Consider the following 25499-nt stretch of genomic DNA (forward strand, 5'->3'; position numbering starts at 1 on the left):
TTAATAGTACCCTTTTAAATGTTCTTATATATATAAACGTGTTTTGAGGCTTGCTGACATTTCCATCTCTCCTTCCCCTAAAGCTTGTACCACTTCTTTCTATCATCCAGTACTTTTTAAAGTAGAAGGACACATAGAATGATGTTTTGCTTGCAATGTAATTAAAAATTACACTTCATATGCTGCCACTGATAATTGTTTGTATAGTGCTGTTTTACTGCTATTTGTTTTATTGTGGAATTTAATTATGATTTTGCTGTCATTTATATTTTTATATGAAGCTGCCTTGAGTTTAATAATATCTTGAAAGGCAGGATATAAATATTTGAATGAAAATGTTGTTATTGATGAATGATAAATGCCTGATTGTTTTCACTCTGACATTTACTCGTTCAACACAGGTGAACATGGTGATGGATTTAGAAGGAAGTGACCTGTTGGCAGAGAAAGCAGACAGAAGAGAGTTTGTCAGCCTGTTGAAGAAAATGCTGTTGATAGATGCTGACTCAAGAATCACTCCAGTTGACACACTGAACCATCCTTTTATTACCATGAAGCACCTCCTTGATTTTCCTCATAGCAACCAGTATGTTGTATAACACACTTGTAAAAATAATCATGGGCAAGCCTTTTTGAAAGGGTTCCATGCTACCCATTTACCCATGTTTGCTGTAGTTCCTGTGCCTTTTGATTCTGGGCTACATTCTCCTGGTTAGTGCAGATTGCAACAGAACCAGGGTTTCAGTAACTATGGCTTTCCTCTGTACACAAGCATTAGTTAGTCTCGGTTGCTATGTTGCCTGTTGCTGGTGTGCTGCTTTATATTAGAACTAGAAAATAAAGGATAACTGAATCCAGGAATTATTTTGAATTACCACAGCCAGCCACACACATTCATAGTCACAAATAAAAAGACAAAACACTAGCTGGCAAGCATTTTATTCTTATTCTTGTATTTTCTTTTCTGTTCCAAAAAGATAGTAAAAGGTAAATTCACCAAACAAACCATACATAAAGTACACAGAAAGTTGAATAATACTGTAGTGACTGCCTGATCTCAGATGAATCCAACACATGAAAGATGCATAACAGTTGCTAGGGGGAAAAGGAGGGACATCCTATGGAAATGGCGAGGAATAGAAAATAAGAGAGAAGCAGGAAAAGTGTACTAATGGAGATAGGAAAACAGTCAACTCACTTATCAATCACAGCTCTCACTTCTCCCATTGGCTTAAAACACTTGACAGGCAGGAGCAACCGTCCAGACAGAAATTGCTTAAAAGAGTACCTGCACATTTTACTGCATGACATTCTTTCTAGGAGGACTGCAGAATTACTTTAAAACAAAAGAGAAAGAAAGCTCAGGATCTGGGGACCCTGCCTTTGTAAGCACTGGGTTGGCAGCCCCCTGGCTTAGAGTGTCCTCTGACCCAGGGATCAAGCTTCAGCTTTCTTTCTTAACCACAGTCTATAGCCAGTGTGTGTTCTAAGCTATAGATCATGGTTAGGGAGAAGAGAGCTTAACTCTGCTCCTGGATTCAGGCAGCTAAACTTTGACTAAGCTGCCGCACTGCACTGATTTAAAAGGCTGGGGGGGGGGGCAAAGTGGGCATCAGCTTCTCTTTGGGAGCCAGGACATTTGCATGTTCCTGGTAAGCTGTAGTGTGGCCAAACCATGACCAGGCCAATGAGAGTAAAAAACTTGTGTGGGTTCCCCCCCCCAACCCCAATTGAGACTGAGGTTTTAACCTGTTTAGTCTCTAAGGAAAATAGTCTGGGTCAATCCTGTGATTGTTATACTGGGTTTTTGTGGTTGTTGTCACTTACTTTCCTCACAACTCATTCTTTCTTCTCTTTGCCATCAGAGTAAAATCCTGTTTTCATATCATGGACATTTGCAAGTACCGATCAAATTCATATGATACAAATAATCGCAATAAAACAGTGCACCTGAGACCAATTGCTTCAGGTAATGCACCAAATCTCTCAGCTAATTTTGCCAAGATTGGTGCAGTACGAAGTCAGGTAAGTACCTTTGATTTCACTTTGGGTCTCCTATTCACTTCCACCCACATCCCAGGATTTAGATCATGCAAGATAATGAAAGGGGGGGGGCGTGTCTCAAGGCATTGGAAGGGGGCAGGCCTTTCTAAGAGGGGGAATAAAGATGTATCTGGTTTTAAGGGAATGGTTTTTATGGTTTGGACAATGTAGTTGCACATGACATACATCTGAATCAAAAGGTGAGGTAGAAATCATGTATCCTAAACAGAAGATAAATTAACATATTCACTGTCCATTTCATGCATATTAGGCAGTAGACTAGCTACAGAAGCTCATTGCACAATAAAAATGGTTAAGTTTCCAAAAGTGACAATAAGTGACATTGTTTTTGCACACAGTGGCTTTGGATATGATGAAATGCAAATGCTTCACCACTCCTATTATTATATTCACCAACCTAAATTGAACAGTCACATTTTCCCCTGTGGGGAGATCCACAAGTTGAAACTATGTCAGAATCATACCAATCTCCTCATGGGTAAAGATGTGGAAGCTAAGTTGGTAACAGAGGCATCTGTGTTTCTTATTTTGCTGCTATTTGTTACCTTGATGCTCTTCAGAGTCTGGAATTGTATTATGGGAGTATAAATAATTGGGAATCCAAGAGTGCCTTGAGACTTTGCTATGGCACTCTTAGCATTTATCATACTTATCCCCTTACTTGCTCTCTTGTCCACATGGGCCAGGAGAGGAGGCTTCTCTTGTGGCTCTAAATGCCAGCCTAGTAGAGAACCATGGAGAACAAGCCCTTCAGGATGAGTTACGTTCCTTTTCTAGTAGTTCTCTTGGAAGACATTTTCACAAAATAAAGCCAAAGGTTTTCTGTTCAAGAAATCCTTTGTTGCAGTGCCCCCATGTGGTGAAATATTCAGTGTGCTGGCATGCGCTATAAACATATTCGTATATGAGGATTTGCTTTTGCTGCATGCAAAAGCATGAACATCAATATCCTCACACAACATTATAACTTGAGATTTTTTTTAAAAAAAATGCATGTGAAAATTGTGGCAATCATTTTGTTAACTGATAATATACCTATTATTTACAGGCATTAGCAGGATCTGCCCATTCAGTTATGCACCATGGAATACCACTGCAGGCAGGAACGGCCCAATTTGGTTGCAATGATGCTTTTCAACAAACACTGATTATATGCCCTCCTACTCTCCAAGGTATGAGGCAATTAAAATGACACGTGATATAAAATTAGATATTCACTTGGTAGTTCAAAGAATCGTCAATTCAGGCTTTTGATAAAACCTACTACAATTAACCAAGATTTTACTTCAGGTTTTCCATTTTCCTTGGATGATCTGATAACATTGAGAACTCTAGTGGACAAGTATTTTCAAGAAGATGAAATTGAAAGGTGATAGTGGAGTCATATTATTGCATTTTGAGGCAAATTTCCTCACTTTTGTATCTAAATCCCACTGCAATTCCTTCCAGTGAACCAAAATAATCACATGGACCTCATGCATGAGTTGTCATATCGTTTTTGAGAATACCTGTTGGAATCCATAGCCTACACTTATTCAGCATTAATCTTACTTTACATGGTAAAAATCTAGAAGCACTGTGGGCCTCTTTTTAGCCTGTCAGCCCTTGACAGTTGCTGTCTGGGTCATGTTTCCTAATATGGATCCTTCTGTGGTCTGTCTGCCCTTTGTTGCTGAAGATTCACTTTTACTTTTACTTCCTTGACATAATTTATGTTATGCACCTTTATTTTTAAAAATCACGTTTAGGAATGTAGGGCTAAAACAGTGCAGACTTTGTGGAATTTCTTTGAACGCCAAGTACACGCGATGACTCCTCTGTCTTAATAGGAATTGATGTGAAAGGCTCGCAACATATGTTCTCTGCTTAATCCCAGAACTAAAAGGGATACATCTGATGACTGAAGGGCTTATTTCACATAGGCGACACAGTCTATTTTATAATTTTCTGGCTAGGATACCTTTCTTGTGCTGAATGCTACACTGTGTCTCAAGTGAAGTGTTTCAGGTTTGGTTAATTTGTGGCATGCTGGCACTCGCGTTAATTGGTGCCCACCTCTGATGGAAACAGCATGGAAGCAAGTAGCCCCTGTGTTCCTCTACACTACAACATTATCCTCTGATTCTGTGGTTGGCCTGCAGCAGATTTGAGCCTGGCTGCTTCAGTCCCACCTTGGCCATGGTGTAGAACAGGGGTGTCAAACTCAAATTCATCAGGGGCCGCATCAGCAGTTTGGTCACCCTCAAAGGGCCGGTTGTATCTATAGGACTATGTGTCCACTCTTTATTATCATAAATTATTGTCACTGCATTCAATTATTACTGTTTTTTGTAATAATGTAAGTAATAACTAGCTCTGAAAGCAGAAACATAGTCAGAATAATGGCAAGTAGAATAATGTAGCGGCAGCTACACGGACTACATGACGAGGTCTGGCGGGCCGGATTTGGCCCGCGGGCCTTGTGTTTGACACCCATGGTGTAGAAGGAGAAATGAGGAGAGAGGAGTTTTGGGGGATGCTTCTGATTGCTAGATTATGGTTTAGGAATCAGGTCAGAAGCGATTTGGCTCCGGGTGATCACTGGACTGAGCAATATTTCCCTGAGCAAAGTTTGCATCAGGCTCAGAAATTCTGTATGCTAACCTTTTATGAATTTGGATTCAATCTTAACTCCCCTTTTCATATTTGTGAATTAGGAATTCATGCTAATCATGGGAAGCCCAATGGTTACTCTGTAAGAGTTGATAATGCAGTGCCGTTGGTCACACAGGCGCCAACCCTACAGCCGCTCCAGATAAGAGGAGTCCTTTCTCAGGTATGTTGTTTGATGCTGTAGGTTTCACATTTTCAGAGTCATAAACATTAGTTAGCTTGACAGATTTTGAAGTAATATCACATCAGTTGAGAGGGACTGTAGATTAGTGACAGGCCAAATGCTTTGCATGTAATCTGTCTCGCCGTTACACTCCCTGCATTGCCATGTAAAAGGACCTTTGGGCAGCTGGACTGATAAGATCTGTTATCAGAGTCGTCCGAGAGCTGCTGCCAGTCTGTTTTGACAGTACTTTGGACTAAATGGACCAGCGGCCTAACTTGAAAAAAGGATGCTAAACATATTGGGATGTAGTTATTCATAACGCTTTATGTGTTTACAACAGACGTGGTCAAACAGAACACAGCAGATACTGCTTCCAGCATGGCAACAAGTGACGCCTGTGGCTCCTCCGACAACACTAGCTTCTGATTCTGTGGCTGGCCCGCAGAGACTTGGAGACTGGGGGTAGGTCAAAACAGTATTTTGATTTTGTGCTTGAAAACAAAGTACGCAACTCTGCTGTATTTTAATAAGGATGTGTTTTTCTCTGTTCTCCCTAGGAAGATGATTCCCCATGGCAACCATTACAACTCAGTGATGACACAGTCTCTGTTAACCAATCAAATAACTTTATCTGCTCCTCAACCAATCAGTGTGGGCATTGCACATGTAGTCTGGCCTCAGCCCACACCAACCAAGAGAAATAAAGTGTGCCAGAACAGGTTGGTTTTATACGGTGCCTGTGGATCATTTAGATGTAAAAAATAATAATCATTCTTTCAAAATCCCTTTAAAAGGGGGCTGTATATTTATGAATGCTGCATGCTCGCCAAGGTGTTACACCTCAAACTAGTTTGTTTAGAACATTTGTTTCTTTAAACATTAAATACTGTGTTACAGTTCAAATTGATCAGAAGCTTACCCGTTAAAACCAAGGGATGGTAACAAAATGGGAAATAATGTAAAGTAGCATTTGCTGCCCTTTGATCTTCTCTCTTCTTGTGACAAAAGTGGCTTTGACTATATTTATCTGCAGAAATAGACTTTGGTTTGGTTATTTAAGTATTGCAGGTAGACGCAGTTAGCAGTTCCTAGACTCATGTGCATGAGGAATTGTAAAATTTGGACTATTGAAAATAGAGACATTGTATAATAGCCATAATATGACTTAGAATAGTATTAAGAATAGTCTTTCTTTTGCTGGCAGCAAGAAACACTTTAAGTGCTCTGTGGAGAAAATGTGCCCCATCACTACAGAAGTTATTTACAAAGGTATGGGACATTTCAGTAATGGAGAAACGTAAGACCGGGAAGGACAGTTACACTGGTGAACTATGTTAAGTAACCCCTGATTCATGTCCCCTGAAGTCAGTGAACACAATTCCTGATGATTTCAGAGGATTTTGAATCCGATTCAAAAATGTTTATGGTGTCCAAGCCAGCATTTCTTCATTCCTTCTTTCCTTTTTAAGAGAATGGTATCTTCAGCGTATTGTACTACATTTCATTGGTAAATCCAACTTTGAACCTTGCATTGCAGCATCTGAACAACCCTGCTTGTGATATGCAATAGTTACCTGAAACGTTTTCCATGATTGCTCTGGAAAACAACATTTACAGTGTTACCTGTATGTTCATTGTTTTATGTTTCATGTGTTGATTTATATTCATTGCTGTTTCAAAGTCTTACGTTCTAGTTTGAGTCAATTTGGGGAGGGTGATGTAAAGACTGCATTTGTTTGATAAAGAACATATTTATGACATGTCTAAATAAATGTCTTCTTCGCAGGAGTAATGTGTTACAAAATACCAATATCCAAAATTCAGCATTTGTGTCTCCAAAGATAAGCAACGGAAAGGCTGGTGAGAAGCTAAGCTGTGTAGAAACACAGGACAATTGTAACTCGGTTGGTCAGGAAAGCAACTGTTGCAAACCACCTGTCAGGCAGGACCCTGATTCATCGGTTTCAAACAAACAGCGACAGGCTATCATTATTGCAGATTCCCCAAGCCCACCAGTCAGTGTGATCACCATCAGCAGTGACACGGATGAAGATGATGTGGCACAAAGGCATTCATTTGCAGAGTAAGTAGTAGCTTTGGGCTTATTTTAACTTCCCTTTTCCTCAGGGTTGTGCTGGAGAGCTGGTGTTTTGGTGATAGTAAGAGGGACTTCCTAAATATACAGCACCAGTACATTCACTTGAATCAGCTTAAATCACGTGGAACATGGCTGCCACTTCTAGGCGGCAGGTTGTTACACCTCTTTGAGTTTCACAGCTTTCAGTCTTGGTAGTATAGCTTAGCACACAGTTGGCACTAAATCAATGCAGCTAGAAGTTACAATCGATGTTTAGCGAGAAGTGTGCAGGATGAATGTTTTATTTATGTATGTTTGCATTTCAGATGTAAAGGGAGCCTAGATTGTGAAGCTTGCCAGAGTACGTTAAATATTGACCGTGTGTGTTCATTAAGCAGTCCTGACAGCACTTTGAGCTCTAGTTCTTCTGGACAGTCCAGTCCATCCCCTTGCAAAAGACCCAACAGGTAAGAAATGTACATAACTGGGTTTGATGTCCCTGTGTGGCAATAATACCTCAGAGTCCCATTTCTAAAACCTATTTCTGGAAGCATTCTTAAGCATAGTGTAATGTTTACATAGTGTAATGTTTTGATCATACCTGCCTCAACAGAGGTTTCTCTCTGTATATGTGACAATGCTTCTGTGCTGGATTTTTTGGAACAAGGGTTAGGGTAATAAAGCTTCCTAAAGGAAAAGCCTTAGCATGCTGGATATTGCCTGTCACTGTTAGCCATCTGTAAAGTCTTGATAATTCTGTTAACATAACTGTTTGGATAGATATATGTATTATTTGAGTATGTGGATGAATCATTTCCCATCAAATATCTGTTAAGTGATTTTACAGTAAAAAATATCAAAAATAAAACCATTCCATATGTAAAAACAATTACAAATCCAATACAGAGATTGTCACTTAAAAGGCTTGTTTAAAAGGGAAGGTCTTCCATAGGCAGTGGGTGGAAAACCATAGAGATGGAGTCTTCCTGATATGTAATGATTGGTTATGCCAATCATATCGTTTCTGAAGATAGAAAATAATGAATCTTAAAGATAACGGTCAGCAGCACCTTTCTATTACTGTACGCCCAACTGGTTCTGTGGTTTTCTCGGAATCTAATGGTGATAGCTCAGTTGCATCACTAATTCTTGGATATAAATTTAAATCCATTGTTGAGTTAAATAATTATTGCAGAGCGAACTCAAATGAGCAGCTCTGTGCAGTTGTGAAAATCATGGATTTGTGATCATTTTAAAGATCCTCTATAAAATTACCTTGCTGCCCTGACAACGATTGCCATGACAACTATGCAACCCTAATTAAAAAGATGAAAGGAATTGCTAGGGCTGAGCCAGATGTCCTCCAGTGAATATTTTTGACATGCAAAAGGGGCTTCACCACCTCCAATTGTTAGATTAAAGAGTCCCCCCAAGCTTACATTTTTAAACTTGGTTTGTAGTCCTAATCAGCTACAGAATTAGTGTCACTTTTTATTTGAAAGATAACCCTTTCCTACCTAGCAGCAATAACAGATATGTAGCTATTCAGATTTGGCTACATGACATCACTTAGGGTAAATGAAGTTAATTTAGCTTTAGAGTGATATTACAGTCACTGGAATGGATAATAAATGGCAATGAAGTTGCAGCTTCATTGGGGTCTGCAACAGGGTTGCTGCCATCTGAATGATGGTAGGTGGAGTATACATGGACACTACCTGTGTTTTGGTTGGGGGCACCTACTTCCCTTCCCCTAGGTGTGGTCTGCTGGCAGAATTAAAGTCTTTTCTGGTGTGAGTGCCACCAGAAATCGACCAGCAGTCAAATTGGTGGATCAGGGCTGACATTTATTTTACTGTTAGTTTATTTCATTTTAAAACATAGGCTGAATTTAGGAGTAAAACTCTCAAGGTGGCTTCAATAATTATGGAGTAAAATATCAACAGTACTTTCCAAACACCAAACAATACTAAATCTAGCAGTATGAAACATCCAGCCCCCCAAAAGAAACATTAACTATAACCAAAACCATCAGCAACAAAAGAAAACAATAAACAAAACTAAATACACATTCTGTCAGCCCTTTAGTCATAAAAACTTAGAAGTCATAAAAACTTAAAACCAGTGACTAGTGAAAAGTTGTCTTGGAGAGAGTGAATTGGGATAAGAGTCCATTCATAAGTATTGGTTGATTTATTGGGGAAAGGTACATTTTAGGTACAGATCTGAAGCTCCTTGGTTTTTTGAAGATGTCCACACTTTCCCTAGTAGTTTGTTTATAGAATGAAACTTGGATTGATTTTGGAAAGCTGGAAGTTTAGAGTCAAGAACTTCAGCTCTCCTGTTTAAACTTAATTTTTCCTGTTTTTATTTTGTTGTTTTTGGATGTTTGCTGCAAAAGGAATGAATGTGATGTATTCTTCATAACGGTGCTTTACTTTATTTCTGTAGTATGTCAGATGATGAACAAGAAAGTGACACTGTGGATGGTTCTCCCAGTTCAGAGTCTTCAGGCCACGACAGTCCATTCCTAGAAAATAGTTTTGCAGAAGACACCAATGAAAACCCAGAAACAAGAACCTCAGCTAACTTGGAAGCCAAACCAGCTGTCTGTACTGTGGTGGTGCCACCAATGAGGATAGAGAACAGGTTAAATGCAGATGAGCAAATTACAAATGCAGGTAATTGGTGCTTATGTATTTCTGTGCTGGCCACGTTTTGTTCAATGTAGATTACATGAATGGAGGACCACCTGGGTAACTGATCATTTCCTGTCTCTTCTCCTATATCCTCAAAAACCCTCTCTGGGGGGGACTCCAGAGAGGTTTTTGGGGGTGCACTTCCCCCCTGAACCAATAATAATATGGGATGTGTGTGGTTTGTTATCTTCTCCCTTGAATGCTCTAATGTTTTACAGTTTTAATGTTTACCATTAAGTTGAATAAAGTGAAAACATTAGAAGCAACCCTGATGTATCCTATGTTGATCTTTTCATATTTTGCTAGTTACCACCTGTCAACCACTGGTAAAACGCCGATCTGCCCGTATAAAAACAAACCATCCTTCTGGCTTGGGCAATCGTCAACGAAAATTGATATCAGCATTCCATCAGCAGCACTCAAACCTCAGTCAGGTATGTATGTAAATATTGCAATGTAGAGATATTTTTATTAGTTTAGATATTTTAATGTTGAAATCTACTGCACACACATGACTCAAACCCATCACCACTACTTCATCTATCTTTCATTCTGACCTTTGTTAACTATAATTTTAATCACATTAACCAAAGAGAAACTTTTAGACTGGTTGAGATATCAGGTAGAGACAATTAACATGCAGTATGTTGGGCTTCCTCGAAGTCTAAGTAGCAACTTTAGTGCATACATACTTTGATATCCCAGTTCCTGATGATGGAGTAGGCCACTACAAACATATGACATCAATCTTCCAGAGTCTGCATTTGACACTCTATTTCTTTTCTAGCGTAACACAAGATTCTGGTTTGGACCTAAAGCTCTAAATGGCTTTGAACCTACCTATCTAAGGGGCTGCCACTCTTCTGTAGATGCTTTCCTGAGGATACCTTTTACACACCAGATAATACTGAGGACTCGTACAGTGGTATTTTCTGTGAATGTTGCGAGTGGTTAAGCATACAGCAAGAAATTGTATCTACACCTACATTTTGGATGATATTCTGTTAATGAGTCCTGTCAGTGCAAGCATTTCATAATGGGATTTCCCCCCTTCTCTGCCTGTGTAGGCTCATGTCCTCACCGAGTCTGTTCCAAAGAGTTGGAAACAGATTTGGTGGGTGGGTGGAGGGTGGGAGGAGAGGGCTATAACTTTCCATTTCCCAAGCAGAAATGTTTGTGCCGACAGAACGTTTGCCTTAGTGCTTTCTTTGATTCCATCCATTGTGTTCAAGTCTGAGAGCTCCTTCAAAAAGTTGTGTAGGAGCTGCTCCTTCATAGTTTTTTTCTTAAACAAGAAAGAGGCTTTAAACAAAGCCATTGAGAAAATTAATTTAATTCAAATACTGGCTCTGGCAATACCTTGAAAGGCCGCAGTATATGTGACACGACCACAATGGCATGGATAAGTGGGACTTGTGTGATTTGCCCTACTTGCATAGTTGTGGTATTTACATTGGGACATACAAATGTGCATACACATACACCATAGTTGTGTAGGAGAACACACACACACACACACACACACACACACACCCACACACCCATACACACACTGGTTCATTTGAATGTGAAAGTGGGCCAAAGTCTAAGTGTTACCCAGTAAGTTTTGTTTTGTTTAAGCATATTTGCTGGTGCTTTGGATCAGTGTGGATCTGATTTATTCATGCATTCATTTGTGTTTTGTGCTACAAAATTTGTGACTTATGTGTGCTTGTTTTCAACTCATAGATAAGTTTTCTAGAAGTCTCATGACTATATTTAGAAGCATAACTTATAATTTGGTTATTCATATATTCATGAGTTTGTAGATACCTTTGAAAAAAATCTAGTTGAAATTCTCTCATTGTATTTCCATATATAGGTGTGCACAATATCATTTGTGATGTTACATATAGATTGGTTTTAAGGGGCAGGGTTCAAGAGAGAAACTTCAAAACTAATATAGTCAAATTTACCTGAAGGTATTCTGAACTGCCTCTCCTATTGCATCACATATCTAGTGTCAGATAATGCGATCAATAATTCATATAAAAAGCTTTGAGCTTCTTAATTCATAATGCCATACATCATAGTCTATAAATTGTTCTTATAATAGGGGACATTAACTGTTGGCTCTCAAGCCATTCACATGAGAGGTCTTGTCTAATTCTCAGTTGCCAGAACTATTTTGTTTTCCACTTTCCACCAGTCCCAACATTATAAAATAGGGTGGAACAGAAGATAGGCTGTTCTTCCTGTCACAGTATGAGGATTTTGGGGTTCAGAATAGGAGAAAAAACATGACGGCACACAATGGATTTGGATTTGCAAATGAAAGAGCTCCTTCCATTCACAGGCAGAACTGTGATTTAGTGGAGGCTTCTGTTGGGGGGGGCAGGGAGAAGGAGGGAAGCGATTTTCCAATTTCTCCTTCCCCTAGAGCCTCCAGTGTCGCCTCTCACATGGTTCCAGAGGGTCTTCCAACCCTCTAGGGTAGCTTTTCAAAGGGCTGTAGAGGGACAGACATAAGTAAAAGTTGCCTGCTCCCCCCCCTTTAGTGGGAATATTCTATGATCAAAGTTTCACTTAAAGAAACTCTGGATCCAGGTCAACAAATATTAAAATTAGGAGCTGTAATTGCTGCAATACGTGTTGACCAACACTGATTTGCATGGCTTTAAAAAGGAATGGACAAAGTCAAGCTGGATAATTCCATCAAGATGATACACCTCTGAGTACCAGATGGTGGGGACAAACTGAGGATGCTTTTCTTCATGCCTTCCTTCTAATCTTCTCAGAAGCATCTAGCCCAGGTGTCTTCAAGCTTTTCAGACCCACGACCCACTTCCAACCCAAACATGCATTTGGGGACCCATCTCTTAACCTTTTACCATATATTTGCATGGTGATAGTGCTCCTGTTGTGTGACCCACCTTGGGTCAGGCTGTGACCCACAAATATGGTCCCATCCCACCAGTTGAAGACCACTGATCTAGCTGACCATTTATGGGAACAAAATGCCAAACCAGACGACTCCTTGGTTTGATCCAGCAGCGTAGTTCTTATGATTGTGGGGTGGTGGACATATATGACCACAAGGAGGTGGAGGAAGCCCATCCCCAAAGATGTTTCAGGCAGCGTTGGTGGGAACAGAAGAAAGATTGTTTAGATGTGATAGCTGTCCACTTTGGAGACTGGGGAATCTTGTATTTACTGCTTGAAATTAACTGCAGTTTCTCTTGAGACAGGTTCAACACTTTGGATCTGGGTCTCAGGAGTGGAATGGAAACTGTGGTCATTGGAGACAGCAGGCTTATATCCCAGCTAATGTTGCCAGTCATGCATTCTCCCTTCAACATGGAAGTCCCACTCATACCTCAGTCCATGCACATTTGGCTGGAAGTACACATCTTGGAGGACAGCCTGCTATTCTGCCGTATCCATCATCTGCGCCCCTCACTACTGCTGCTCCCGTTGCCCACATCCTAGCCTCACCATGTACCTCAAGACCGATCTTACAGCATCCCACTTACAGTATCTCTCATCACGGTGGTCTAGTTCACCAGGTCCCAGTGGGCATAAATCCCCGACTGCTACCTTCCCCAACTATCCACCAGACTCAGTACAAACCAATTTTCCCACCACATTCTTACATTGCATCACCTGCTTACACAGGATTTCCATTGAGTCCAACGAAACTCAGCCAGTATCCATTTATGTGAGAACTCAAGTACGCTGACAGAGCTCAGTGATACATACATGTGATTTGAGAGGAAAACATGGTATTTAATAAATATTAGCCATGGCACAACAAAAAGATATTTTTTTTAATCATGTTAGACTTGGGTGCAATTTAAACAACCTTGAGCTTTAACTCACTTTTAATGTGTTTTTGCACATTTGGTATAAATTTGTCTTTAGTCATGTTATCTTCTTATAGAGTAACTCCAGACAGGTGACTTATGGGAGCAGAAATCCAGTTTTGCTCCTACTATTTTTTATAAAATTGCCTTCTAACTAGTGCGAGACACGTCTACATTTGGGAAGCCATTGAGTGTACAGATTTAGAGCAACAGATGCACATGTGTCATCAGTATCATGTATGAGTAACTTGTTTGTATTATGTATCTTGGTGTTCAGTGTCGAGTCACTTATCTAAAAAGGTTGAGCTGTTCTTCACATTGCATGTGTCCTTTGCATGGGCAAAAACAAAGTTGCCTAGAAATTTGCTCTTAAATGTTGGTGTCCTAATAATCTCAGCTGCATTGTAAACTGTTCCCACACATAGTGCCTTAAATATTTGAGGTTGTTAATGTTACTATATTATAAATGTTGAGGACTGCAGCACTTAACATTCAGTTTTGCTGATTATTTCATAGAGTTATGCGCGCTCTCTCTTTCTTTTTTTATTTGTGTGTGGTATGATTTTAGTATAGGTTGTGATTTCTTTATCTAGGGGACAGCATGTTTTGCTGTAGCTGAATTCTGCTGTCTGATATTTCCCCCCGAATGATCAGCTTCACGGAAAGCATTTTGTAGTTCATAGGAAAAGTTGATTCAGTAGCTGTTGAATTTAAAAAATGGTGTTTTATACTGTTCAGTGGAACTGCAATACAATCTAAGTAGTTTATTTTCAAAGTGTTTAAGTCCAACTGGATTTTAATAACCTGTTAGAGGTGCAGTAGGCATGACTTGGCTAGATTATGAAAGAAAAAAGCAAAATGCTCATTGATTCATGCTGTGGTTTCATCTTAGCTTGAGCAAACCATGCAGTATTTAATAAATAGTAGCAGAATATTTACTATTGAAGCTTGAAAAGGTGTGAGTACTTTGTGTGCAATTTTTCATTTATGCATGGGAGAGATTTTAGCCTTTTTACATTCTAGTATTTGTTCTAGCCTTTTTTGGGGGTGGGGGTATTTTATTATTTAATACATTCCGTCAGGGACAACAAATTACATGCATTTTCCCCTCTAGGAAGTGCATCATTTCTGTGTGTGTGTGTGTTTTTGTTCTTGTTCAAATAAGATTGCTTTTGCAGCACCAAAGACTTAATCATCCATTTCCTATTAAAAGGTAGCTACTTTTTTCATAGACCTCAAGTGTAGTGATAGGGATGGGTTTTAAAAGGAGGGTATTAAAGTGAGGTTGTGTTTTAGCTTATGAGGCAAGTAATAAATTGTATCATCTATCTTGAATGTATCATAGATAAGCTGCTATATAATGATTGCCACTTCAGATAGCTGTGAAATTAGGTGATTTAACTAGTTCTTACCCTTCTAATTTCTGTATTAGTCTAATGACATGAAATGGAAGTATGGGGTTGATTTTGTTTTTGTTTGCTTTCATGTTTGGAGTGTTGTAACTACTATATTGTAAATGATGGAAGACAATTGCATATGTTATTTTGGGGTGTGTTATTTGCATCAGTATTTTATCTCCATTAACTATCATTGCATATAAATGGGTGTATCCATGTAATTTAATTTGTATGTGTTCATATTGACATTGTGTAGACACTTAAGAAAACTATCTTGGTGGCTTGACTTAACTTTTTTTTTATAAACAAAGATTCTGGAATACAATTATTGCAGCATAGACTGGAATAGGAGTGCAAAGGGTTTCTCTCAAGCACAATCCTAGGCATGTTTACTTAAAAGTAATTCCCACAGAGTTCAGTGGGCATTACTTCTAGGAAAGTGTGAGGATTGCAGCCTCAGCAGTCTAACAGCTGATAGTTTTTCTTTGTTCCATTAACACAAGCAGTGTTTTATTTAATGAATGTCTAAGTGGAAAAATGTGCCTACATTTGATTTACTTTTCAGGACTGAAATACAGCAGTATTAGTTGACAAAAACCAAAACCAGCAGTACATTTTAATGGCTGAATATGGAAATAAACCCTAACCCTTTCTCACAACTTTTAGGCCACAGTCAGAGAGCTGCAGCTTTGCATGACCAGGTAGGGCTTTTAAAAAAAGCGCTCTGTGTCATGTACCCCCCCCCCCAAAAAAATCACTTCTGAAAGTTGGAAAAGCTTAAAACCCAGCTTTGTGATAATGGCATGGGAGAGCTGCTGTTCAGATGAAAAGAGTGACAAGTCCCACTGAGTGCAGACATGCTCTTGGGCACAGTAAAGGAGTATTTTGGGTTTTTCATAAACAGTTTTATGTGTTTTGTAGAAATACAAATGTGTCTCTATCAAATAAAGACAAGGATAATGTGATCTAATCTGAAACCTTTTCAGCATATATTGAAGCAGATGGAATCAAGAAAATAAGCAGATTTTGTCATGTTCCTTAATGTTTATGGTTCAGTAAATTCCTCTTTTCTGTTAACTCCTTGGTGTTGAGAATGGCATATCTTGATGCTTATCTCCATTGCTGGCAGTGGACGCATCAGGAGCCATGAGCACCAGAAGTTAGCTTACTTTTTCTATAATTGTCACCAAATAAAAATAAAAATGTATTCTCTTAATTTACTTGGACCTGTCTTGCTCTGTAGAGTATTTACTATGTTTTAAATTCTGTTTGGGATACAAAGCTAATGTACATGATACATTACACCATGTCAGACATAGAACCGCTTCTAAGAGTAATACCCCAAAGGTAGCCTCTGACTCCTAGCATATTGCAAAAGAGCAAATATTTTTTGCTTTTCAGAAGTGATAAATTAAGTTCTGCCACAATCAGCACTGAGCATAATGTGCTACTCAACAACCAGTTCTGCAATGAGCATTGCAGTGAAGGACTAGATCTTCTGCCCTCTCTCAGGCTATACTCTGCAGTTGCACAGCAAAACAGTTCTGTTGATTTTGGTTGCAGCGGAATAATTTAGCTGTAGGATAACCTACTTATGGTTGCTATGGCTTTAGGAGGGCTAAGGGTCTGTCCAGACAAAAAATTGGTGTAAATCTATGGTCAATGTAATCCCATATATACATCTTATTCTTCTGATGCCTTTTAAATAAAACACTGCACGATAACAAAATTGCATACGATTTTCAATTTGGAAATTTAATTTTTATATGAATCCCTTGTATTCGGTTTTTAACTTTAATTCAGGGTGTGTTATTGATCAAATATACTACTGTATTAACTAATTATTTTATTTTTAATTTTCAAATATTCTGTATTTACAGCTAATTTTAACTTGGTTTGTGTTCGGTAAATGCTAAAATCACACTGCAAGCTGTAGAAAGATTTGTTTTAGAACTAATATAGATTTGGTTACTAAGTTTGAACTGTTACAGTTTAACAATTATTTGTAGACTTGTGGCTTTTTTGTTCTTGATTTCTGTGCTACACTAGTTTGCCATGTAGCAATTGCACTGTGCAATATTACAATAAGAGGACTGGGAAAATTTTTATGGATGTAATGTTTCCTACAGTTTGCGATAGTATTTCTCTCTAGTTCTCAGTGATTTAAATGTGACCAAGCCTTCTGTACTTTGTCACAAAAAGCGGGTTTTCCAGGTGACTATTTTGGTGAGTGTCAAAATAAGAATTTATGGTGTATTACTGTCAAGATTCACTTTGAATTAAAATATATATTGCAGCAAATGGAACTTGTCGGCTTTTATTTTTATTATAGTAGATGGAGATAACTGAAAAGTTTTTCAATCTTTTCTCTAACTCTCAAGGGCTCATTTATATAAATTTCCAGTTTCACAGGATTCAGGCCACCAGCTTTATCTTAGTGATGTGATTTCCCCCCAAATAGTTTGACTGAAGTGATCTTCAAAAACATTTGAGCTTCCATTTTTGGCCAGTCAACAGAAAATGTAACTATTGGAACACATGGTGGTTTTGGACTTCATTGAAAATGGCAGCTTTTCTGTCATGTACCGTAGTTCCTCTGAGATGCCAGTGGAATGGTGATGGTACAAGTTGCCAAATGGTGGGGAAAGCATTCATCTAAAGGATGTATTGGGACATGATGCTCCAGTAGATTATTATTTATTTCCATTGGCAATGGAATACATGTGATCTGTATTAGAGGAGCAGACAGTCTGATGTGGAATTAATAGAAAGGAATACCTGCTCGTGCCAGTCCCATGCAGAGAATCATTGTGCAAAAACCCCATAGTTTATTCATAAAGCAGTTACACTTTTTTTTGCCAAAGCTCCTAATTTTGATGAAGGATGATGAAAACATCAGGAGTGGGAGAAGGAATAAAGGTAAAGGGACCCTGACCATTAGGTCCAGTTGTGGCTGACTCTGGGGTTGCGGCGCTCATCTCGTTTTATTGGCCGAGGGAGCCGGCGTACAGCTTCCAGGTCATGTGGCCAGCATGACTAAACCGCTTCTGGCGAACCAGAGCGGCACACGGAAACGCCGTTTACCTTCCCGCTGGAGCAGTACCTATTTAAATACTTGCACTTTGACATGCTTTTGAACTGCTAGGTTGGCAGGAGCAGGGACCGAGCAACGGGAGCTCACCCTGTTGCGGGGATTCAAACTGCCAACGTTCTGATCGGCAAGTCCTAGGCTCTGTGGTTTAACCCACAGCGCCACCCACATCCAGGAGAAGGAATAGCCAGTTCCTATTTCTATTAAGGCTGCTGTGGATGTTACATTATTATACCTTGTGGTGCCATCTGCATTTTAGTTCTAGGTAGCTGAAAGCCTACCTCACAAGGGCAATGGTTAGTGAGAAATGGGCAGGCAGTAACAATAGCCTATCCCCAATATAACGTGGAAGCAAAGTGAAACTGCCATGGAATATAATATATAACTAGTTTCCTTAGGGCAAATTTCCCCATCCCCAACGACCTGGACATAGATGAAGAAAAGATCTCCAAGAGATGAAGCAATTGATGTGCAGAATGCAATAGGAGATCTTTTGCCAATCTTTGTGCTATTTCCAGGTAGTAGCAAGTTATTGATCAGAGGTCAGCAAACTTTTTCAGCAGGGGGCCGATCCACTGTCCCTCAGACCTTGTGGGGGGCCGGACTAGATTTTGGAAAAAAATAATGAACAAATTCCTATGCCTCACAAATAACCCAGAGATGCATTTTAAATAAAAGGACATATTCTACTCGTGTAAAAGCATGCTGATTCCCATACTGTCCGCAGGCCTGATTGAGAAGGCAATTGGGCCAAATCTGGCCCCTGGGCCTTAGTTTGCCTACCCATGCTATTGATGCTAATTATGCTTTTGGACAAGACATCTCCCCCCCCCCAGTAGGTTTCCTTTTATTGAGGTTGGTACATGCTTTGAATAGAAAAGCATAGCAAAGATGTTGGAGCCTGATCTGAGGCTACCGCTTAGCACAGTACATTACTACTACTATTTTTTTAAAAAAAGAACTTCCTTTGCCCGTGTGGAAACAGCAATGCATTGATTATTGGTTGAGGTTTCTCAAATGGTACATTTTCACTAGTCCAACCCAGTGTCCTTTTTTGTTCTTTGTTCCATCCGATTGATCCATCCAATTGTACAGTTTTATGATAAGCGTTATTTTTTCCTTCCAAGCAATGTGTATTTTTGAATTATAGGTATTCCCTCCCTTCATCTGTAATATGATGGGAATAAAAGGATAATCAAGAATAATAAATATTTATTCTGAAAATTCCCCAATCTATGTTGCACACATATTGTAATTTGAAGGCCACTTTACACAAGATGTTTTTCCTACATAGTTGTTTCCATGAGTTTTACTCCTAGCAGACATTGGCATGCTGCATTGGCATGCTTTGTATTTTCAGTAGCTGAACCATTTGCATACCAAAGTAATTGCAAAATCCGGCATGTAAGAAATACCAGCTGACGTACTTTTGCAGCATGTCATAAAATTTTAAATTCACACTATGGGTATTTGTTGACTTAATAAAATTTGATAAATAAAAGCATTTAAAATTTCAAGTAATAGAATTGCATTCCACCAGGGGGCTCTGCCCGAATGTTTCAGCAAGATTACTATGACAGGAACAATTTTTTTCCTGCTCCTTTTGGAAGTTTCACAGCATTGCATGGAATCTTGTTTCCCATGAAATATGAAAGAAGCAGCTTAAATTGATAGAATTTCCATTAACATTTGTTTGCACTTTCTTAAAATACTAATAATGCAGAGCATTTTGCTTCATTTAGCAATATTAGGACTACAGATTTAGGTGGGCTATGTGTGTATGTTAGGATTAGCCCTCTCAAACAAAATAAAACAGTAACAGCATTGCAAACCATAAGACACAACATTGATGACACGGCAACACATCTAAAAATCATCACAGCAGCTGAGAGGAGCAATGCCTGCAGACAAAAAATGAAATGAGTGCAAAAATAGTATCTTAAAAGACTACCAACAGAAAATTGAATGTATTTTAGCTTCATATTATTTATTTCCTGGGAATGTAGCTGCCAAGCATTCAAGACAGAATTATCTTTTTTGTTTATTCAGCATTCAGAATTGCGCTTTAATGATATCTGCAGCCTTAATTCTTGAATCGTCTTATGGCTATTTTGTAGAAAATTTTGTTTTCCAACTTTGCTTTTTTGCTACCCTCATTCTTTTTCTATTGCTCTTTGTTACATTTTTATCAGGCTTCTTTAAAAGTGTTCTTTCCCCTCCACCCCACCTTGTTCCTCAGAAGGGGAAATTTAAGAATTGCTTTAACTAAGAATTTGATCAGGGTCATTTTTTCCCCAGAGGGAAAAAGTGGACACGAAATAGAGATTATTTGTTTAATTTAAAAGTGGTATGACAAGGAGCACAGGTGAAAGGTGATTCCTGTACCCCACAAACCCTTATCATGACAACAGCATCCACAACACATAGCTTCCACACTTTTGCAATAAAGGAAAAGAATGAGTTATCCTGCTGCCACCCCCCCCCGAGGAAAAACACATTTTGTTGAAGTAGAATGGCCAGAGCACTATTGGCCAGAATAGGGTTGCCCACCCCAGCATTTGATTGCCCATTGATTTGTCTACCCTGCCTGAATTATAGACAATTTGAAATACAGGGTTTTAAGTATAAAAATAAAAAGGGTGGTATTCAACTAGGTTTTACAGAGAGGAGATACACTGGAATTAATGCACATTAGGTCCATTAATATCAATAGGTCTCTGCATAAAAATTGCATACCACAGACAGGGTTGTATCGCACAAAATTGTCCCATTTGTGCAATAGAAATTTGCCTTCCTCTCTGCCTCCTGTACCCTTCAGATCTGTTCTGGGGTTTCACCTGTCCCTCTGGACCAGATTTGGGGGGAGGAGAGAGGAGGAAGAGGACATTCTGTTGCACAAACAAGTCCTTGTGCAAACAGGTTGATTTGGCTGGGCACAGTTTACAATGTTAGAACATACCTTTAAGATAACATACATTAACAACAGGCTCAATATTATGCTCTATGAAGTGTAACTCTCCAAAATGGTCATAATCCAGTGACAAAAGCTTCCTTATAAAGCTACTACAGGGCTGCATATTTTATTAATGCAAGGTATTGTCAATTTGTCTTCAGACTCTTTATCTTACAATTTCCCCAAGCATTCTTGTTTCAAAGGTGTCTTCTTACAGTCCCAATGAAGAGCATAGAAGTTCTGTTGAGAAGACATTATCATACAAGACAAACTATCTTCTCCCTCTAAATCTATATTATTTGCATGTGTATATATATATATGCAATTGGGTTATATATCCTGAGATTCCCCCCAGATAACTCCACCTTCTGCTTCTGAACACCACCACCCCCATCGTTCTGCCCGGACACTGAAGTCCAGTGCCGAGGGCCTTCTGTGGTTCCCTCATTGCGAGAAGCAAAGCTACAGGGAACCAGGCAGAGGGCCTTCTCGGTAGTGGCGCCCGCCCTGTGGAATGCCCTCCCATCAGATGTCAAAGCGATAAATAACTACCTGACATTCAGAAGACATCTTAAGGCAGCCCTGTTCAGGGAAGTTTTTAATCTGTGATATTTTAGTGTATTTTGGTTTCTATGGAAGCCGCCCAGAGTGGCTGGGGAAACCCAGCCAGATGGGCGGGGTACAAATAATAAATTATTATTATTATTATTATTATTATTATTATTATTATTATTATTATTATTACTAAAGAATCTTAGTTCTTCAAGTGTTTGAATGTGGATGCAAAAAGACAATGCCTTGTAACATGCTATGGGGTGAAATCAGAGAGCACACATCTATTGACCAAATGGTACTTCCTCACTTAGCACCCACAGTCTTACATGGTACCTGGTAATAATATATTGAGCACAAGTGGGACCCATGTGGGCAGCAAGGCTGAAGCACTCACTGTGCACCATGGAAGAAAACTAGGAATATTTACACAAATCGTACACTCTACCCCTTAGCATTCCCAATGTGCACCTGTATCTGCTGTAATCATTCTTGAGAGCACAAACTGGAAACAAACATTGGCATATCAAGCAGTAATTAGTGATGGGTTCATAATAAAAAAATTCCCAGCATAAGTATTAATGAATCATCCTTGACACCATTACCTCTCCCAAAGAGACAGTCAAGGAGCAGGCCAAGTTGAGAGTGTTCCCATGGTAAGGCAGGAGGAGAGAGCCTGGCCTCACTGATTCATGCCTGGTAACCTCCAAGATCACTATAATGTTTTATTTATGTATGTGGGACTGGCTTTGAAGATGGTACAGAAGCATCTGGGTTGTTCCTAAAAATGAACAAAAAGGAGTAAGTACACCCCTTGAAAGAAAGAGCCCCATATAGACTCCCTCTGGTGGATGTGTACGCACATGCACACACACCATGAGGTACAAAGCTAGGAACATGCATTGCTCAAATGCCTCCCCTTAACTCCCCAGCTGCTCTTCAGATATCTGTATGTTAAGACAGTGTAACAGCTTACATAAGGGTTTCCAAGTGCAGCCAACTGAACGTGCTTAAAACCCCTCTGCAAATTTTGCACTGTGTGGAGGTCTAAAGAGCAACCCAAATGACTGGGTGGGGGCCTGCCCAATCTCTTAATTTTAAATATCATACCCAAAGTGCAAGATGTACATAAATCAGGGGTCAGCAAACTTTCAGCAGGAGGCCGGTCCCTCAGACCCTGTGGGGGGCCGGACTAGATTTTGAAAAAAATAATAATGAATGAATTCCTATGCCCCACAAATAACCTAGAGATGCATTTTAAATAAAAGCACACATTCTACTCATGTAAAAACACTAGGCAGGCCCCACAAATAACTCAGAGATGCATTTTCAATAAAAGGACACATTCTACTCATGTAAAAACACGTGAATTCCCAGACCGTCTGTGGGCGGGATTTAGAAGGTGATTGGGCCGGATCCGGCCCCCAGGCCTTAGTTTGCCTACCCATGACATAAATGATCTAAGTACAGTATGTGGGTAGATTCACACAGAAGAATGTGTTTTGTGATGTACCCATACCACTCGCCTTTCTTTGTCAAAACCAGAGCCTTTAACCGGGACTGGAAACCTGCTGGGGAACCAGGACTGTAGTTTCAATACGCTTCATGTATCTTGCTGCTGTTAACTTGCTTGGCACCCACTCTCTGAACCAAGTGCAATTTCCTAACATAATCAAAGGCAGCTCTGTTTGTTTTCTTTGCTTAACATTTATATCCTGACCTTTGTCAAAAGACTTCAGGGTGGGTAATGATATTAAAGAACACATAAACCAGACTATAAAAACAAGAGAATTTTTTATCAGCATCACATGTAGAGCACAAAGCATTGCATAAGTGTGGCTGGATTCTCCTTCAATGTTTAGGTGCTACAAAGCTCTCACTCCTTCCCACTACAGCTACCTGGACATTCAGAAGTAAGGCTAGGTATAAGAGAACACCAGTAGAAAATCTGAATCTTCAAGGGTGGTACAAACCTACTGAACTATGTTTACTTCTCACTCAAATGCATCAACAAGCACCACCTCCAGCTTATGCAGCTTATATTTATTTGCCCCAGTATACCTAGAATTGCATGGAAATCGCATGTGTACATGCATCTTGCACTAGGGGCGTCTGGATGTGATGATGTGCCCGGGAAATGTGTCTGATGGTCATGCAGAGGTAAAAACATACTTGATAACAGTGATTATGGGGAGGGGGAGATATGAAATGGCTATATAAGGGGAGGACAATTATATTGTCCCACGCACAAACTTTGGTCCATCTCCATCCATGGTAAACTTTGTAACTCTGCCAACTTGACTTTGGACATCCTGGGGCTGTTACTTAAAAGTCAGGTAGCTTAAGAATAAACTCTCTGTCACCTATGACCAGATCATGGAGAGAGCTGACCTTGAATGTATTACTTTGACCTAGGTGAAATGAATATACAGCCACAACCGTCTAGGTATTTGGATCAGCAACAACAGAAGTTGGGAAGGTGTGGGGTTTTGGTTACAGTCTGTAAGTGAATTTAATTTTCAGCCAGGTTCCAGGGCTGAGTGTTTGTACCTGTGTTGGCAACTGGGACAGAGAGGGATTCTGCTAGGGTATCTCAGACTAGCATAGTCTCAAACTTGGTGTTGAGGACTCCTAGAGTGTTGGTTATGGGGTACTGAAACATCCATGCAGAAGACCCCTTTCTCTGGAGTGACTCCGGACTTCATGGGCACCATGAGAACATAATGGGACAAGTGCCTTTGTTTTACATGCGTCAAGGGTTTTTTGGTTGGGAAGGACAGTGGTGGTCTAAGGATGAGGTTTTCATTAATTCTTTTCATTTGCGAAATAAATAAATAAATAAATAAATAATCTTTAAAAATCCTGCCTACCTTAAGAGAAGATACCATGGTTCTGAACAGCATAAAATCAATAAAACTGCATTTATGAAACGAGCTTCCTAAGTCCGTTTTCAGGCACTATAACTGCCCCTGATATTGGGGAAAGACTGCCATGCCTAGTGGGAAGAGTGGGAAGCTGCGATTCCACTCCGCCTCCATTTTCTTTTAAAGAGGTAAGAGAGCGACGCTGGCGTGCATTTGAGGGACCCCCTTTGCACCTCCCTCGGTGGGCGGCGCGGTGGTGTGGGTCACGGCGAGGTCCGCCAGCCCCCCCCCCCGGGAGCCCCGCTCCGGAGGGAGAGGCGCGCGCGCTGGCCCTGCAAGGGCGCCCGGAGCCCAGAAGAGGTCCCCCTCGCCTTAGGAGCGCCGCCATCTCCGCCCCTCGACGAGCGGGAAGGGGGCGGAGGGTGTCGCTGCTACGTGATTCCTTTGTCGATGAGGCGCCCTCTCTCTGCGCGCTGCAAGCCCAACTCCGGCCCCGGAGCGAGGGAAAGAAGCCGTCAGGCACGAGGACCGGCGGGCGGCCGAGCGAGGAGGCCCCCTCGGCGGCGTCTCTTGTTGCCAGGCAGAGGCGTCCCCGGCGCCCGCAGCTAGGCGGGGAGGCGGGAAGGGCCCGGCGGCGGCGACGGGCGGTTCCATGAGGCGTCTCTGCAGCCTTTGCACCTGCTGCTGCTGCTGTCAGGTGGCGTCGGCGGGAGCTCGCGACCTGCCTCGCGCCTCGATGGGCAGCCGCGGGCTCTGAGGGGCGCCGGACCCTCGACGGGGATGTGCCATCTGAGCCGCCCCACAAATGGCTCTCGGCGACGAGGCGGCCGTGGCGCCTGCTGCTGCTGCTGCTGCTGCTTCCACCAGCACTAGCACCCTGAGGTGTGAGCTTCCCGTGCGCCTGCGGGGACTCTTTGCAGCAGGCATCTCGCGGGCTTGGGCGACCAGCGTTGGCCTCAGGCTGCTGCTGCTGTTGCCGCTGCCGCCGCCATGCCCTGATCGGAGAAGCGCCGAGGCAGCCGCGGCCACCAAAGGGCCCCTTTTCAAGGCTGCCATGCTCCTCGGGGTGCTCTTAGTCCTTTGCCAACGGGTCCAGGCGGAGCAAGGTGAGCGGCGCGCCTTCAGACCCGGGCGAGGGTGGT

General features: G+C 40.8%; 2 protein-coding genes across 9 annotated transcripts in view; both read left to right on the plus strand.

The window, feature by feature from the left end:
- The window catches only part of HIPK3 (homeodomain interacting protein kinase 3), a 62770-nt gene extending 45572 nt beyond the window's left edge, over positions 1-17198 (plus strand). For 4 of the 5 annotated variants that reach the window (XM_081906710.1, XM_081906712.1, XM_081906713.1 and 1 more), the window contains exons 6-17: positions 402-586; positions 1866-2025; positions 3113-3236; positions 4761-4879; positions 5223-5344; positions 5440-5601; positions 6669-6965; positions 7286-7426; positions 9411-9640; positions 9965-10092; positions 10446-10583; positions 12886-17198. In XM_081906710.1, coding sequence (XP_081762836.1) covers positions 402-586; positions 1866-2025; positions 3113-3236; positions 4761-4879; positions 5223-5344; positions 5440-5601; positions 6669-6965; positions 7286-7426; positions 9411-9640; positions 9965-10092; positions 10446-10583; positions 12886-13359 — 2280 coding nt within the window. In that variant the 3' untranslated portion in view covers positions 13360-17198. The remainder of the gene's footprint in view (positions 1-401; positions 587-1865; positions 2026-3112; positions 3237-4760; positions 4880-5222; positions 5345-5439; positions 5602-6668; positions 6966-7285; positions 7427-9410; positions 9641-9964; positions 10093-10445; positions 10584-12885) is intronic. The other variant, XM_081906714.1, reaches the window with a different exon arrangement.
- Positions 17199-24973: 7775 nt separating this feature from the next.
- Positions 24974-25499, plus strand: part of KIAA1549L (KIAA1549 like) — a 155418-nt gene continuing 154892 nt past the window's right edge. For 3 of the 4 annotated variants that reach the window (XM_081906707.1, XM_081906708.1, XM_081906709.1), the window contains exon 1: positions 24993-25463. In XM_081906707.1, the coding sequence (XP_081762833.1) occupies positions 25163-25463 (301 nt within the window). In that variant the 5' untranslated portion in view covers positions 24993-25162. Of the gene's footprint in view, positions 25464-25499 lie in introns of all 4 variants that reach the window. The other variant, XM_081906706.1, reaches the window with a different exon arrangement.

Source organism: Podarcis melisellensis (assembly GCF_964234715.1).
Source record: "Podarcis melisellensis genome assembly, chromosome: 1".
In the NCBI taxonomy this organism is placed as follows: Eukaryota; Metazoa; Chordata; class Lepidosauria; order Squamata; family Lacertidae; genus Podarcis; species Podarcis melisellensis.